Source organism: Perca fluviatilis, chromosome 11 (genome assembly GCF_010015445.1).
Source record: "Perca fluviatilis chromosome 11, GENO_Pfluv_1.0, whole genome shotgun sequence".
Taxonomy (NCBI): domain Eukaryota; kingdom Metazoa; phylum Chordata; class Actinopteri; order Perciformes; family Percidae; genus Perca; species Perca fluviatilis.
Window position 1 is genome coordinate 33338086 of NC_053122.1, and position 17489 is coordinate 33355574.

Consider the following 17489-nt stretch of genomic DNA (forward strand, 5'->3'; position numbering starts at 1 on the left):
CAGCCTAAAGCCTTTATACATACATTTTTTGCATGGAATACTAAGCGTTTAAAATTAAAATTGAGCCTTATGAATGTTTTCATTTTAAAACATACATGTGGCACAGTAAATCCTCAGGATTAACTATCTGTGGATGGCTACCTTAGTGACTACCTTACATAGGCCAGTAAGCCTATCATGTGGGAATTAATATTTGCTAATAATATGTTGGATTCATTGAAAAAAATAAAATAAAATTAACAATAATTTGGAGGCCCCCTTGCATTGACTCTGAGGACCCCCTGTTGAAGATCCCTGATATAAAGCATACAGTGTATACTGTATTTACAAGTATTTCAAAAATAATAATAAAAAAAAAATGTCTTCATTTAAACATCTCACCATCTCTTTTTGACATGATACTACTTTGTGGTGCATGTTTTAAAATTCAAGTCCTTGGTCTATGCCTTGGCACCCTTTACACAACAGGTGCTCATTGAATATCTACTGATGAGACATCCCCTGTCTCCAGTTCTGGCTGGAGAGAAGGCCTCCCTGACAGTGATCCACTGTTCTCTTTCATAGCCGTCCATCGCCTGCTCTGCTTTTCCTGGTAGAACTGCATTGTTGCAAACACTGCTGTTAAGGCAAGATCAGATTATTGTATAGTCAGTGGGGGGGTAGTTCTCCCATGCAGAAACAAAGACTTGAAGTCAATGTCTTGCAAGATGCCTGTTTTTTTCATGATTGTTTGAGATATTTGGAAAGGCGTTGAAAACTTCCAACTTTGATGGTGGAGGCAGCAAGCGGGAGATGGTGGCAGCCTTATTTTGACTTTGGTCTCTTTCTTTTGCTGCTTGAAGAGTCTGCAGCTTCCACAGTCTGGAGGAAGAAAAGAGAACTGTTCAGACTAATCAACGACACACACACACATTTGGAAGTACTAAAAATGAATAGTGATTTTTTTTTCAGGTCATAACTGAAAATAGAAAGCTGAACTGAAGTTGAAATCATAATTGATCCAGACATTTCAAAAGGTAGTTTTAAATAGATTTTTGTTAACTAAATAATTATAGCTTTCCTCCAATTAATCAAAATCTGAATCAATTTAATAGTCTTTAAAAAGGCCCAAAATAAAAAGTATATTTTTGTAGCTGATTGTTGCTCACCTGCTCCCTCTTTCTGGTAACTCTAAAGAAGTCCTCCATGCGAGTCTGCTTGCTACGTCCTGCTGCCCTCTCCTTTTCCCTCTCCTCCCGCTTAGTTTCCCGCGTCTGACGGAACTTCTCCATTCGTTGACGGACCCTGTCCTGTCTAGAAACATATCGACACGTGCAGTGGTGGAATGTTACTAAGTACATTTACTCAAGTACTGTACTTAAGTACAAATTTGAGGTACTCTACTTTACTTGAGTCTTTTCATGCCACTTTCTACTTCTACTCCGCTACATTTCAGAGAGAAATATTGTGCTTTCTACTCCACTACATTCATCTTAATTGGCTCTACGCAGTTGCTAGTAGCCAAGGAGGACACGGAGGATTAAAAAAACATGATGACTCTTCAGAAGAGGTCATTATCTTCACTTCAGTTTCTGCGCGGGAAAGTCACAGGACGACACAATCTTCTGAACATAGTCATAGTGAGAAATACAGAGAGAGTTGTGTGGAGCTGATAGTCTCAATGAGCTTTGTAGCAACTCATTTGGCAATGGCTTGAATGTAACGGACGGTCATTTAATATCTAAAAGTTACACACTAAAGCTTTAAAATGTTTCTGCATTGAGTACTTCTGCTTTTAATACTTTAAAGTGCTCATATTATGCTTATTTTCAGGTTCATAATTGTATTTAGAGGTTGTACCAGAAAAGGTTTATGTGGTTTAATAAAAAATTTAAAAAAAACACTATATTTTTGTTGTACTGCACATTGCTGCAGCTCCTCTTTTCACCCTGTGTGTTGAGCTCTCTGTTTTAGCTACAGAGTGAGGCATCGCACTTCTGTTCCATCTTTGTTGGGAGTCGCACATGTGCAGTAGCTAGGTAAGGACTACTAGCCAGTCAGAAGCAGAGTATGAGGGCGTGCCACGCTAGCAGCTAGGCGGCATTATAACATGTGTCTCTGAAGTAAAGGCTGGACTACAATAGAGCTGTTTGGAGCAGTTGGTGAACATGTTTTCTGTTGGAGATGCTAAGTCCCTTTGGGGTGGACTTTGGGCTTTTTCACTTTGTAAACCTATAACATGCCCAAAAAGATATATAACACAATAAAGGAAAGGGAAAAAGCCAAAAAACATTATATAAGCACTTTAAGTACAGTTTCATGATGATACTTACACACTTTTACTTAAGTAATATTTTCAATGCAGGACTTTTACTTGTGTATTTTTTACAGTGTGGCATTAGTACTTTTACTTAAGTAAAGGTACTGAATATTTCTTCCACCACTGGACACGTATACAGTCTTTGAAAGAGAAAGAGAAAGAGAAGCGTGTGAAATGAAAGCTAGGCTTAAGCAAAAAGTACGTACCTCACGTGTTTGACGTGACAGAGGAGCCGAACCAAGGCTTCTTCATCTGGCTCAGTCCAGGTGAGTTCAGGAGCCATGGTTTGTGGTGCACCCAAGAATATCTTCCGTGCTTCTTCAAACTTCCAGAAATGTGGCACAGGATGGGTCTGAAGGGCAGCAAATAGTGTCTTATCAGATCTTACACTTTTTTTGTAAAGCAACATACAGAAGGAAAAACAAAGATGACCAGTTGTCCATTTAGTACCTGTCTGTTGATATGCAAAACCACATTCTCAATGGTACGGTGCTTCTGGATCAGTGTCAGAGCTCTCCTAGGACCCAAACCGGCTATCTTGTCACAGTAGTCACAGCCCAACAAAATACAAAGGTCAACAAACTGGTGGAAGAAAATTGCACACAAAAAAAGGAACGTTTGAGAACTTATTTGTAGTATTTCCATTACAAATTATGATATTCTGTACTTTCAAAGACATGACAAGATAAAGTTTTAAGTCTCACCTCCTCGTGACTAATTTGGAGTTTCTCTAACAGCTTGGGTAAAGAATATTCAATGATATCACTGTGAAGAAGAAGAAGAGCATAGATCAAAATTAGATCAGTTTAGAAATCTCAGTCCCTTCAGGTAAAGTGATAGATTGGAAATAAAGCGACATGAGGAAATCCCTCGTTGATGCATCGATACATCATGAGGATACAAGTCCTGTCAGATCTGTGCCAGCCAGTGGCTTATTAGACAGAAATTCACAGTACCAAACAAACACATACATACATTTGAAGCCCCAACGCAACATGAAAAAATATGTTACTAACTATCCATAACAGAAGAAAACACGATGACAGGATGATGTCTGACTACAGGATTCCCAGCCTCAGGTGAGGCCAATGCATTAATATCACTACAGATGAGCTACTTAAAACCACCTTATGTCAAAAGCTATAATGAATCAATTGCTTTTCTGTAAAGCCTCAGCAACAGAGGGTCTGAAGAGTATCTGCACCAGCCCCAGAAAACTTCAGAAAATGCGAGTAACTTTAACAAAAATACCTGAGCATACAAAGCATGCATACAATGCATTTAACAATGTAAATATCCATGAGATACTTTGGGAAATTGCCAGCATAAATGTGAATTATACTAAGAAATGGATTAAAGTATATAAGAAAACTCCAGTAAAGCAACACATGAATTGCATAGTTCTTGCCTGTCCTTCTTAGCGTTCAGCTGGCGAATGAGAATATTGGCTCCAAACGGTAGTGTGTCCATGTCTTCTGATGCCACAGCGTCCACAGTCCCCTCTCTCACCAGCCAGGCACACATCGCCTCAGCATCCCCTGGGGCCTGGAGCACAAGACAGTGAGACAGAAGCTAAGTTTCCATCCACTTGTCAATCGAATTATCTGAAGTTCGGTAAAAAAACTCGTGCGAATAAAGCTGGTGAAAGTGTGTTTCCATCCAACGGCTTTAAAGTAAATATAAACCTGTGCGTAATGACGTCACATGCTGTTTTGCGATTAAATTGGTATATCGAATTAATTTGAGACATTTTAAGGTGTTTCCATTCATTTTTGCACTGAATCGCACAAGATTCAAGCGAACTTTTGCGAACAAAGTTTTGCTAGACAGAAGTAGTTGTTGTTAATATTAGAAGCCAAGCTATAAGCTCCGATGGGCCTTTGGCCGAGGATCTGATCCAGCTCATCTAAAAGGTGGAACTTGCCTTATATTTTCCCTCCGGCACCGCTGCGAGACAACTCTTTTTTTTGAGCAGTGTATTGCTGTTTGAGCGCCTTCCATTTACTCCGCAGGACGTCCCACGGCTGGTCGTAAGGGACATTCTAAAACGCTTAACGTGAAAAAGCTTAACGTGGTTTAACCCTCATGCCCTCCTTAAAAAAACGTACTCTCGACACCTTCGAGGCAAAAATGTCCACGCACACAAAAACTGTTATTAAATCATCATTTATCAATATTTTTTTCTGCTTTTTTTTCATAAATCACTTAAACAACTTGTAACCTAATCAAAACTACCAAACATTCAATCATTTTCAGGATTTTAACCCTTTAAATGCCAGTTTATGTATTTGAAGTATTTCATTTTTTATTACAAAAAACACAAAAAAATATTTTTTTCCCATATAATGAATAATATCTAGATTTGGCTTTGGTGGGGATTAGAGGCTTGGATATGTCAAAGATAAGCAACAAAATTAATTTGATTGCATTAGTATTTTTTACATAGTTCCAGATACTCCCTTCTGCCACACCTTCGAGGCAAAATGTACATGTCCAAAAACTGTTATTAAATCATCATATATCAATATTTTTTTCTGCTTTTTTTTCATAAATCACTTAAACAACTTCTAAATTGCTCAAAACTACCAAACATTTAATCATTTTCTGGATTTTAACCCTTTAAATGCCAGTTTTAAATCTTTGAAGTAACAATTATTTATGAAAAACCCAACAAAACATTAATTATTTTCCATAAAATAAATCATAGGGGAATGGGGCTTTGGTGGGGATTAGAGGCTTGGATATGTCAAAGATAAGCAACAAAACTTATTTGATTGCATTAGTATTTTTTATGTAATTCCAGATACTCCCTCTGGACACCTTCGAGGCAAAAATGGCCCCATTGACTTCCATTATAACCACATGTTTTGATCTCACTGCCTTTACAGTATAAAACCATGCATTCTGTAATGTCAGCATTTCATTTGGAAGAAAACTAGTCATATTTGACATTTTTACAGTATTTCACCAGATTCAACCATTTTGCCCTTGTAGGCCGATGCAATGAAATTACACAACCACAGGCATTTTTCATCACTTAATTTGGATAAAAACGGGTCGATGGAAACATAGCTAAAGATACAGGGAGATGCAAATAAAAATGCATGAATTCAATGAAGGATGTAAAGAGACAGCGAGAAAATATGAACAAAAAAAAATAAAAAATCTACGTTTAGCAGGTCACACCTGGATGATAGGTACACCCAGAAGCTTCAGGAGTTGGAGACAATCTTTGGTCTGGGATGATGCTGAATGGAGCACAAAAGAGTCATGGTTACCTTGAGACTTAAAATTTAAATAATATCCCCAGTATATACTTCTCCAGAATGTAATGGATTCTATAAGTAAGTAGTCTCGCATTGCCAGACCAATCTCCACAGAGCTGTGGAGTAAGGTCTGGCTACACCACACATACATTCTGGGATAGGAGAAAATAACACTCTGGGTTGTTTGCATTTCTTTAAACCAATCAATCGTCTTGGGCGGCACTAAGCTCCGGACGCAGAAAAGGTGGTTTTGTAAAATAGTCTCACGAAGGAACTTGTGGAACATTTGCACCCCGCAAAAGAAAACGCTGCTAACAATATTAAATGAAGTTAACTGTTCACACAATACAATAACGTGAGCTATTTAAATTAGCTGGATATGTCGTTAAACCTCACTTACTTTTACCAGTGTATCGCTGTGTGTATTTTGTCCATAGCAAGTCGCCGCCAATCGGTCCCAAAACATCACAGTTAGAGAGTAAAGGCTTAAACATATTCTTTGTAAATCTTTAAAATCATTCATTTCTTGCCTTGTTTCACGATCCAAATTTTCTTCAAAACTTGCCACCAGCGTGTAGCTTGCTAGCTCGAAGTTTGTTTTTTGTTTCCCGCAGAGAACAGAGTTTGAGAACGGCAACACACAGTCAGCGGAACATCCGGCGGCAATTATCCTGGCGATTCCAGGCTAATAAGTAAAAATGTCAAAACTTGTGCTTGTGGTTATGAATCTGTGTAGATGTACCTGTGCCTGTGAGATTGGGGGACCTCATACCAGCTGTCTCAGCTCTCTTCTCAAGCTGCAGGAAAAAACAGGAACTTTGATCAGCATGGGTGGGACTGGTCACCTGTATCACACTGCAGGTGGTAGCTGTCTCTATCATATCACACTGGCCTATTGAATTCACTTCCACTTCCTTGTTTTTGATATTTTCCTGCAAAAGAGTGGCTTCCTTTCAGTGAAACCCGCCGAATAAAAAAAAAAAAAGAAGAAAGAAATCTAAGAAGAGCAGTTCTACTGCCATTACGAGCACATGAGGGAAGAATTCAGATTAGTCTCTCTCTGACCTGTGACTGTCTTGAACACACCATGAAGATAGGTTTAGTATCAAGTTGAGTCAAAAGATACAGACTCAAAGGTGTCACTTACGACAGCTGTCTTTTCCCCAGGAGGCTTCCCGTCAAACACAAAGACTGGCTTTATGTCATGTTCCAGGAAGGTGAGCGTGCGGAAGAAGAGACCTGTCAGGGGACTACAGGGAAGAAATTTTAGGATATTTCACACAAATACACTGGCTAAAAAAATAGAAGAAAAACGTATAAATATATTTTTTTTAAGTGTTGCTGAGACTGTGTCAGAGAGGTCTTGATTCAACCTTATGGCTGTGGTTTGTGGTGGCGTTGTGTTGGATTGCATTATTTCATAGGCTTTTTCTAATATTTTTGCTCATATGCAAATGACACGATAAAGCTATTACAAACACTGTCCAATATTATGCAGTCAGTCACCACAGAGTGCAGCCAGAAAAAGTACTAATTAAGTCTGAGTATTGAGTATTTTACGCCAATATACTCAAAACCAGGGTATTTTAAGAATGTTATTGCAGGGCTAATTTATTGGACTGCCTTGGATCTTACAGGTGTTTCTAATTTTCTGGATGGGATGGAAATGGGGAATATATATATATATATATATATATATATATATATATATATATATATATATATATATATATATATATATAAAATTCGCTAGTCGGAGAAAGAGAAGAACATGTGAAAAAAGAAAAATCCACTTTTGCTACACTTCAGCAGGACAGAACGAGTCAAATCGGTCATTAAGGAGCTCACCTCAGGGAAGGCGTCGCTGCACGGAACTGGTTCATAACAATGGAGGTATCCAGTGCGATTACTTTTCCTGTGGGGTGTAACACAGCACCAGCATCATCAGCAACATGTAATACAACTTCCATGTGGTCATAATTGGCGTTTCAATCACATCCACTTTTCCCAAAGGCTCAAATATATTACGGATAGATGTATTCAAGTACTTACTTCTTTGTAACACATTTATCCCACTATATTTTCAGAGAGAAATATCCATATGTAAACATCAGTCCATTATATAACTATACAAACAATGTTGCTGTGCTCTATTTCCACGGCAGCAGTTTATGATAGTCACTGCAAATTACAAAGCATTTAAAAAGACCTTGTACAATAGCTTTCCAAACCGTTTCTGACAGCAGTATCAGTATGCTGGCAGCAATGCAGATTTGAATGCATAGAGCTAAGTTAAATCATTATATGAGCCTCAGTGACCTCAGCCTCAGTGCTTCACTGGTCATGCCTTGGGCTTTGTGAAATTTAGTTCGTTAGACCGGTTAACATACAATGTCATTAAATACTTTTTACAGGTTATTAACAAGGGTAGAGCCAGACCTTGTAAACATTACTAGGGACACAGCCAAAACCTATTTACCCCCATTTACAGCAGCTATATGCACCATTTTTAAAGCCATTTGATAATAGAATGCCTAATATTATGTACTGTACTTAATTTGGGAAAACATGATAGCTACCAAGGGTAGAGCTTACATCCTCTTTTGTCTCCAATTGTTCTTCAACTGTCTATCATTCTGAAACCACAACACAAATAATGTCAAGGGTGACTAATTTTCACTCCTGCCACCTAAAAGGCAAAACTTGTCTGATGTTATTATCATAAAGTGAAATAACAAGTAGGGGAGGAATTTGGTGTAAAGAGCATTACAGTCCTAATGTTTTTGCATGTAACGCAATTTTGTTTTTACCATGTTGGAGTAGAGTTCATACAGAATGAATGTTCAGCTGACAAATCTGCTACTATTCGAATCGAAATCCCATCAGGATCTGGTCAGAAGTTTAAGTACATATACGATTTTATGATACATTTATGGTAGATAACGTTATGAATTGTCAGGAAAAGTAGTAGTAAAAGTACTTGTTGTGCAGAACGGCTTTTTATCAGCGTGCTTTAAATGCATTTAAGCAGCATTTTAACACTGCAACTTAACGGTTTCAGTGAAGTTGCGTTAGTGTTACTTGACGTTTTGTGTGAGTGATTTAAGTAACGTTAACAAAGCTAAGCTAACTAGAACCAGGTAACGTTAGTATGCTAACATTAGCCATTAGCAATCGTCGTTTGATATGAGAAAGATCAACCGTGCAAAGTCAAACAAAAGATGAATGCAAGATCAGGAGTATTACCCGTGTAGTCACTGATATCCTTGTGAGAAATAGCACCGGGAGCATCTAGGCGGATCAAATCCGCCAGTTTGGTGATGCCCATTAGTAGCCAGTAGTAGCACCACTGCTTCGGTTCTTAAGGAATACTTCCCGTAGAAGACGACAAAAAAAACTGTTCAATTGGGTAATCAAAATTAATTGCCGTTTGTGAAAGATATTTGGGAGTACGGGTGGACTTTTGTTCAACTTCAAACTGTACCTCTCTACAACGATGTCAAGTTTAAATCCCTGGACCGTCTTCCTGGTGTGACCGCGGACGGAGCAGCAGGGGTCAGCATTGCACATAGACAGGGCTCTGGAGGAAATTAACATCCATCATTTATTACAGCAAAGATATTCACAGACAATGAATCGTGTTTTCATATATTATTACAAAGAAAGTAAAATACTACACTTAAAACTCCAGCTTTAGCCAAGTAATAGTAACAGTGCTTAACAGAAAGAAAGAAAAATGGTTAACTGCAACATTTTGTTGGTGCCTCTGCAATGCACGTGATAAATAAACCTCCATGTGATACATACTCATTTCATTATGGAAAAATAATGACAGCAATATTTTATATACAGAGCCATCTATTACACATGATCATACAGACGGTAGCTCCAATATTCATATCACACTGTATGATGAATAAAACCATAGAGCATGCAAATTTTGTAGGTAACTTAGTGGAAAACACGAGTGGTCAAACTCTCTGGAACCCAAGCTCAAACTGTAGATAGAGCACAGATCAGACCCTTAGTACCCTACCCTTAGTATTGTTGTTGACACTTTACATTAAAGGACAAAATACAACATTTACAACAAAAGGCTATTCAAGTACTGTATACAAATGTTTTGGGTGATGCAGAACTCAAAACGACATGGAGGATAAATGTTATGGCATCTCTAGATTTAGTCATCTTACTTTGACACTTTTTTTACAAAATGGATGAACCTCGATGTCAAACTTGGCTTGGTTCCCAAAACATTTGTTGCTTAAGTAAATCATTGTTTCCCCTCTAATCCTTCAATCAATCTGCCTCATTTTCAAATGTTAACTTTCACAAAGACGAATGATGGTAAGCATCACTGTAACATCTGTTGTTGCTTTGCAAAGGATTTATCAAGCTTTAAAAACATGACAATCCGTGATAATTGCACAAAATGACCATAATATATCAGAGAGGCTTTGCCGTTCTTGTAGATTTATGCCAGGCACTCCTTTGCTACTTTAAACTGGTCCACATATTCTATATTGTCTGTAACAGAAGTGAACATCAGTGCCGTATTTGAGAGGTGGAGAAAGCTTTAGACTCAAACGTCAACACTGATTGAGAGTTGAAATTATATATTTTCAGTTATAGCTAGTTTTAGCCAAATAAGATAACTAGCGTTTGTTGTTGACGCCACATAGCAAGCCTCAGCTCATCGCAACGAAGCGGGTACTAACATTTTCGCAACCATCCAGCTGTAGTGTCATTGTGCTTCGTCATTTGCCGGTTTAGGCAGGTTTTAAATACATGGATGAATCTTTGAATGTGAGATATGCTAACTTTAGCTTTACCTCCAAGACCTGAGGGCCTGTGTCCACATAGCGTTTGCTTCTGGGCGCCAGTGTCTTTTGTCAATTGTTCCCAATGAAAAGAAAGCCTATGTGGCTGCATGCGACCACCTTGAGAAGAAGCGCTGCACCCAGCGTCTTTTGGCAGAGCGCTACGCCGTTTTGTGTGCGGCCACTCTGAGGGCTTCTAGTTGACAATCTCTGAACTTTTCAGAAAAGCGCTGGTGTCGTCAAAAGACACAAAAGGGCATTTGTGGGGGCACTTTTCTGCCAAAGAAAACCCTTATATGGACACAGGCCCTCAGGTCTTAACTTGACAGCGCCAAGTTTAAAATTTGTCAGTGAAATCACAACATAGGATTTACTATACAAACACTAAAGGCCTTTTTATGGTTCTGCGCAGGCTCCACGCAGAGCTTTCGCCGTAGCCTACGTAAGTGGCCTGATGTTTATACTTGTGCGCTGGTGTGTGCGTCGAGCCGGCATGGGTGTGTTTGGGGGGAGTGGGTGATAAAGCGAGGAAGAAGTGAGAGAGTGACGGCGATTAGCTTTGGAGCGAGAACCGACTCTAGAGTCATAGTGAGAGAAACAAAGTGTCTCCCCTGTGCTTTCTGACCAAGCTGGGGAATCCGTAGCAGGAAAAGTTAAACCTCTCTTTGATTTCATGTTGTTTATGGAAAATGAGAACCAGGAGATGAGTCGGGGGAAATGCAACGCTGCCAAGTCACGGCGACGTGTAGTTAAATCTTTCGAGAGGTGCACGTCAGGCTACGGCGTGGTGTCCGGCGTAGACGCAGAGGGGTCTGCGAGGGTACGCTGTCGATTCGACGCACAACCATAAAAAGGCCTTAAGGATTGTGGTGGAGGACATTTGCCAAGGTTGTTGTAGTTTCCTGTGGTTGCCTTTAGATGTAGTAAAGACTCATACTGTATTTAAATGGTTGCAGCTTTAACAAGGAATTGCTTCGGCTTCCAGTGTTTTGAGAGACTCATTCATGTCCAATCTTAGCGACGGAACCAGATCCAGGTGTTAATAAGCCAGAATGCCACCGTAGCCGAATACAGGATCACCTCTCGCTTGGAGCGTTCTTTGTTTTCTTCCTCCAGCAGCTGCAGACGCCGGTTCAACTTCACAATCTGAATGACCACAAAAACAGGTTTTTTTCTACACTTCAAAAGAGGTAAGGTAACCCTACTTGAGCTGTGCCTGGGTAAGATTTCATGTCATGCAACACAACGCCAACAGCAGAACTTAAGTGACCGTATCAAAATCAACAGACAGACACAAAGAACCTGGCGGAGTCATTCTTTTAGATTTTTTCGTGGGATTATACAATTTGAAATAGTAACATATCAACAAAAAAAAATAAAAAATACTATACAGCCCCTTTCACACATGCACTGCATAGCTAAAATTAACTAGACTCTACCCATCAGAGCAGTGTGTGAGAACCCAAATGTCCGAATCAGTTGGATCGGACGTCAAAATGCATTTACCCTGCCAATATAAGTAATGCCGATAAGCCGAAAGCGCGAAAATTCACAGCAAACAAGCAGGCGCAATAATGACGTTTCATGCCGCTCACGCAAATTCGGAAGAAAACAGACATTCGAGGGCGATTTACATGAAGAAGGCAACGAAAAAGTCTAACTGGAGAGACACCGAGACAGTAAGTGCCGATACCGAAATCCTCAGACTAATTCAAGGAACGGCAAGAGATTTGGTTGTTTATGACCCAATTATCAAACAACTCTGGGATGTCATGTCCTGCATGCTGCACGCTCCACCCAGCGTCACCCCACATCTAAATTAAACTGAGTATTTCCAGTAAGTGAGAACGCATCTGACGCGGACAATCTCCTGTTGTTTGCTACATGCGTGAAAGGGAAACTCCGGAAAATGCCGCCACCTAATTCCTCGGACTTTAAGCTGATTTATAGTAGTACCCAGGCTCTACGCAGAGCCTACGTGGTTATGAGGATTATACTTGTCTGTCTGTCTGTCTGTCTGTCTGTCTGTGTGTGTGTGTGTGTGTTAGAGCGAATGAGAGAGTGGTGGAATTAGCTCCGCTGCAAGTACCGACTCCAGCGACGGAGACCGAAAAACAAAGCGTCTCCCCTGTGCTTTCTGACCATGGTCGGAAAGCTGTAGCAAGAAAGAGCCCTCTGCTCAAGTTCATGTTGTTCACGGAGTAAGGAGAACCCGGAAATGAGTAGGAGGAAATGAGACACTATCAAGCCACAGCCAAGCGGATCAATCACAGTTGCTGCGGTCTGCGTCGCCGCGATGTGAGGTTACATTTCTGGGGAGGCACGCGTCAGTCTACAACGTAGGGTATGGCGTAAGGTCCATATCTACGCATACCTATGTACGTACCCACAGCTTAGATTCAACGCAGAACCATAAATCAGGCTATAGTCATATGTGAAAACGGCTTACTTTAAAAAGGAACACGCCGACTTATTGGGACTGTGTCTTATTCACCGTGTCCCCCAGAGTTAGATAAGTCCATACATACCCTTCTCATCTCCATGCGTGTCATAACTCTGTCTGACGCACCCACCGCTAGCCTAGCTTAGCACAGATCCTGGAGGTAACCGGCTTCTAGCTACTACTTCCAACAAAGAAATAACGCCAACATGTTTCTATTTACATGTTGTGATTTGTATAGTCACAGCGTGTACAAATAACAAGGTCACATGACACAGCCATCTTCTAACCGTATACATACTGGGAACTATATTCTCAGAAGGCGAAGCACTGCTACTTGGGCGGAGTGATTATTACTCCAACTCTGAGCAAACTCCAGGAGAACTCTCTGCTCCTCACCACGGGGCTTCTCAGGTGCTGCGAGCAAATCACTCCGCCCAAGTAGCAGAAGTAGCAGTGCTTCGCCTTCTGAGAATTAGTTCTCAGTATGTATACGGTTATATACGATGGACTATACTGTACGAATCACACATGTAAATAGGAAAACGTTGGCGTTATTTTGTCACTTATTGGGATCAGTAGGCTAGATGGAGCCAGAGATGAAAAGGGTATGCATGGATTTATCTAACTCAGGAGGATACAGTGAATAAGCTAAAGTCCCAATAAGTCGGCGTGTTCCTTTAAAAGGTCCAATGACATGGTGCTCTTTGGATGTTTTTATATAGACCTTAGTGGTCCTTAGTGGGAGGGGGGGCAAGGTGGAGGTTGGGGGTGTGGCATTGACCAACTGCCACTTTGCTTGTTTGCAAGCCATGATGTTTCTCTCTCATGGATGGGCCAAATTCTCTGAGCGGGCAAAGCAGAGAAAGGGGAGGTAATTGTCCAACCTTCCAGATCGGCCCATCTGAGCTTTCGTTTTCTCAAAAGGCAGAGCAGGATACCCAGGGCTCGGTTTACACCTATCGCCATTTCTAGCCACTGGGGGACCATAGGCAGGCTGGGGGAACACATATTAACCTCATAACGTGACATTTTCATGCCATGGGACCTTTAAGTACTTTCTTAGTCTATGATGTGATTACTACTTGTATTTGTAATGCATTTGTTTTTGTTTGTTTACATCCGAGTATCTGAAAATGTTTTTACTGGCTGCATGCTGCTCTGCCAGCATCCTTTGTAAGCAGCCTGATATGGGAAACATAAGCTTGTTGTGTCAGCATGCCTTCACTGTACCCTGTGTCAGTTGTAAATTGTAATCCTGAAAATACAACAGGCACAATATGCACACCAGAGCAATGCAGACGCATATGAATCACTTCTCAGTGACAGTGTCATTTAGGCATGTGAATCATATTACCTGTCGTCGTAGTGAGGAGGCATCCACTAAGCCAGACTCATCAGGGTTTATATCCAGAGCCAGGTCCAGGTGTGTCCTGTGGAGATAAATATATCTCAATTCAGAACGATGACCCCAGTGACATCCCAGCACAATTTTCATGTGCATCACTTTACTACCTTTTGCAATTCATCAGGAACTTTTTGTCCTGTTTTGCTGCTCCAGAAACTCCATAACATCCTCCTCCATTACAGCTCTTCACCCGAGGAGCTTTCCTAAAGGTTACAATGCTGTGACAATAGTGTATTCCATTTCTATAAATTGTCCTAATTTCATGAATTTTCTTAGGAATTCACCGCCAGGACCGGCTGTTTGCTCTGAGAAATGCTGTGAATAGAGTGACTTCTGAGAAACTCAGGGACAAAGAAGAGAAAAATCACCTGCGGTGGTTGTCATCCAGCACCTCGATAACCTGCTGGTATGCCCGGCGTGTTGTTGACTGGATATAAGACAGGAACCCCGCAGCTGTAAACAAGTTTATGTTCACATCCTCAGGGGAACAGAGGGGGGGACACAACCGGACTGGGGGGGCAGAAGGGGAAGGGGTTACACTGGCAGAGAGATAAGTGGGGAGAAACGGTAAAGAAATAAGATATTTTTTAAACAAACCAAATACGAAATAAGAATAACAAGTTCAGAATGCAGCAGCAGTGAAGCAGTGTTGTAACAAATGTGTGCTTACCTCATATCACCTCTGACAATCGGACTGCTGTGGCGGCCAGATATGTTCTCACTCGCGCTGCGTTCCCTTCGAGACCGAGTATGAAAGTGGGCCTTTGAATGATACAAGGATTTGAAATTGTATAAGGCTCACATGAAAAGAGAAAAGTTGAAATCTAAATGTGTTAAATTCTTTTGCAAAGCAGGCTAGTTTACATTGACGACACGTGATCTTAATGATTTCAGAGAATTTCCACATCAAACTTCATAGGTTGTGTTTTTCACCAGATAAACTTCCAATCATCAGCTTTTTGCTCTAACTTCACGGCCTTACACCTTTCTCCACCTAATCTGATTAGCATCCAAAATGTTACTGCATCTGCAACAGTTTCGTCAACAAACTCAAAAGGTCTAACTAATGAGTGACACTGCGAAAGTTTTGTTGTGGATGTACATGAACACGTGTGCCATGTTTAATGACATTGTATGTTTAACTCCAGACTGCTACCTTTCTAAAATGCAAAGGATAGTGTTATATTGCACCACTATTTGGATCAGCGTCAAGTTCAGTAGATTAAGAAAGTTCCATTTATTGTGTTGAGAATTAAAAAAGGACACAGTATGAAAACCTTGATTGGACCCTTACCACCTGGCTGGGATTGCTCTGTGAAGTGGCAGTTTGTTCGGTTTCAAGGGAGTCCAGTGGCTGCTCTGTAAGAGTGAGGATATGCGGTGGGGCCTTCATGTTCAAGAGGTCCATGGGAGGGACGGACTGAATCAGGTCCAAATCTCGGGTACGAGAAAATTGAGCGTCCCCATCATCACCTGTGGAGGAAGTGAGGAGGAGAGGGACAGTTAAATGGTGGTAGGAGGTCACAAGGATCATGAACATTTTGAACATTGGCTGAATCTCAGTTCTCTTATTTGATAGCTCCTCGTTAGAACCGTAAATTGTTCTGGCCTTCCTTCGTGAAGGCGGTTTCAAAGCTCTTATTCCTGCCCCGATAATCGAGGATGGAGCATGGATCTCTAAGGAGCTATGAGCGAGGATACACCAAAACAGCCTTCCCGGGAAACCATGCAGCTGAACGTTGCTAACGTCGCCCATACAGCGGACAAATTAACGTGACACTTCAGAGGAAAGGACGTCTCATCCCTCTAAAAAAAAAAAAAAAAACATTTCCTCGTTTTCTCTCTCCTTTTACAATTTCCTTGCGTCTCTCCTATGCTTCAGTGGGATGGACTAAGACGTGAGGAAGGGAAGCAAGTGAAGGAACCAGGGATGCAATTTCAGAGAACTGAGATCAGGCCAGTGTGTTGACCTCAGTGCACCTCAATTTCAGCTTCCCATGCACAGTTTTGTGTATGTGTTGGGTATTTTCTGCCATGCACCCTTTTACTGTCTGTCGTCACCTGCTATGATGATCCTGTCTGGCACCTGCATCAGAGTTGTGTGAATGGCCAGGGGCTGCTGAAGTGACTGAGACTCCATCTGGTTCCCTGAGGCCACCTTGAGGGTCTCGGGGATCCGCATGCGCTGGCTGATGTCCTCTGTGTACTCCAACTCATAATGGATGCGGTTCATCTCAGCCACCTGGGCAGATGGGGAAGTGAATGGCCCACTCATCCAGCCTGTAGACACATCAAATGGGAGGAAATGGAAAACCACTTAAGATAATCAACAATTAAAAAGGTAAAACTGGAGTACAAGTTAGACTGTAAACAATTAAGCTACACTTCAGTAATGAATGTTCAGTAATCACATCCAAGCTCATATATGTGAGCCCTGGCTGTTTGTCATGTCCATAATGTGAATGTAAGTAATTACAGTTAAAAGCAGTATGATTATACCTTATTTAAAATGACAAATAGGGTGAACTGCTAACTGACAGCCCGTGTAAAAGGGCATGTCCCGTAGAGGAACCAAATAAGACCGACGACGGGGTGGAGAATAGTGGGGGTGTATCCGCCAAACCTAATAAATAGTATATTAGAAATAACATTTCACGTTGTGTTGCATTTAATTGCATAACATTGACATGAGGTGTTGGCAAATGGCTTCAATGTCACTGAATGAAAATCCACACGAGACGCCATGTCTAGCATGTATCTAGCTAATGATACTAGTATGTTTAGCATTAGCTAATTATATTTTTATCACAGCACGTTAGCTAAGCAGTGTGTTACAACCGCTGACTGTCCGCAAATAACAGGGAGGCTAACCCGTAATATATATTGTTTAACGTGCCTTTAGCTTTATGACTACTTACCGTTATGGTTTTAGCACAGGGTGTTAGAATGGCATGTGTGAAAATTCTGTTCGTTAACAGCATCAACCTGAACGGACGACGAAAAAGAACCCAAAGACACACCGCTTCAAGCAGGCGTGTGTGTAGCCACCAGAGTCTGTGGTAGCCACTAGCAATATCCTTCGTGTGTGTCCGCTGGGGCGGAGCGTATGAGCTACAGCGTAATAATACATCCATGGTAATACCGAGCTGCAGCAGCAGGAGGCACCCAGGTCGGAAAACGATCGCACACAATTATGACACTCAAATTAGTTGGTTCACATACATTGTTTATGTAATTGGCCTAATTAATACAAAAT

The 17489-nt window shown here is 40.9% G+C and overlaps 2 protein-coding genes across 4 annotated transcripts; both read right to left on the reverse strand.

Moving 5' to 3' along the window:
• Positions 1–188: 188 nt before the first annotated feature.
• On the reverse strand, positions 189–9131 carry zgc:110269 (probable flap endonuclease 1 homolog). The gene is made up of 12 exons (XM_039815128.1): positions 9050–9131; positions 8812–8936; positions 7414–7480; positions 6713–6815; positions 6308–6362; positions 5486–5547; positions 3708–3844; positions 3004–3064; positions 2750–2881; positions 2506–2651; positions 1149–1293; positions 189–861 (listed from the first exon to the last, which is right to left on the reverse strand). Exons 2-12 carry the CDS (start codon positions 8891–8893, stop codon positions 805–807), a joined length of 1047 nt encoding a protein of 348 aa, XP_039671062.1. The 5' UTR covers positions 8894–8936; positions 9050–9131; the 3' UTR covers positions 189–804.
• LOC120567983 (mitochondrial fission factor homolog B-like) lies at positions 9066–17334 on the reverse strand. 3 transcript variants are annotated; one of them, XM_039815131.1, is made up of 8 exons: positions 17152–17334; positions 16295–16513; positions 15528–15706; positions 14904–14995; positions 14602–14772; positions 14341–14436; positions 14183–14258; positions 9066–9145 (listed from the first exon to the last, which is right to left on the reverse strand). In XM_039815131.1, the coding sequence occupies exons 2-8, from the start codon at positions 16506–16508 to the stop codon at positions 9122–9124; spliced, it is 852 nt and encodes a 283-aa protein (XP_039671065.1). In that variant the 5' UTR covers positions 16509–16513; positions 17152–17334; the 3' UTR covers positions 9066–9121. The 3 variants fall into 3 exon arrangements, with proteins under 3 accessions (XP_039671065.1, XP_039671063.1, XP_039671064.1); XM_039815129.1 differs by lacking the exon at positions 9066–9145 and adding an exon at positions 11089–11531 and having other exon boundaries at positions 17152–17333; XM_039815130.1 differs by lacking the exons at positions 9066–9145; positions 14341–14436 and adding an exon at positions 11089–11531 and having other exon boundaries at positions 17152–17333.
• Positions 17335–17489: the final 155 nt, after the last annotated feature.

Bases quoted from the DNA above. Each gene is read 5' to 3' on its own strand.
- LOC120567983 (XM_039815129.1), bottom strand. From the start codon at position 16,508: ATGAGTGGGCCATTCACTTCCCCATCTGCCCAGGTGGCTGAGATGAAC. The intron at 15,707-16,294 runs GTGACGACAGAC...CTTCCTCCACAG, and splicing joins AGACAGGATCATCATAGCAG to GTGATGATGGGGACGCTCAA. The intron at 14,437-14,601 runs GTGATTTTTCTC...TGTAACCTTTAG, and splicing joins CTGGATGACAACCACCGCAG to GAAAGCTCCTCGGGTGAAGA.
- zgc:110269 (XM_039815128.1), bottom strand. From the start codon at position 8,893: ATGGGCATCACCAAACTGGCGGATTTGATCCGCCTAGATGCTCCCGGT. The intron at 1,294-2,505 runs GTACGTACTTTT...ATATGTTTCTAG, and splicing joins TGTCACGTCAAACACGTGAG to ACAGGACAGGGTCCGTCAAC. The intron at 862-1,148 runs GTGAGCAACAAT...TTCTTCCTCCAG, and splicing joins TTACCAGAAAGAGGGAGCAG to ACTGTGGAAGCTGCAGACTC.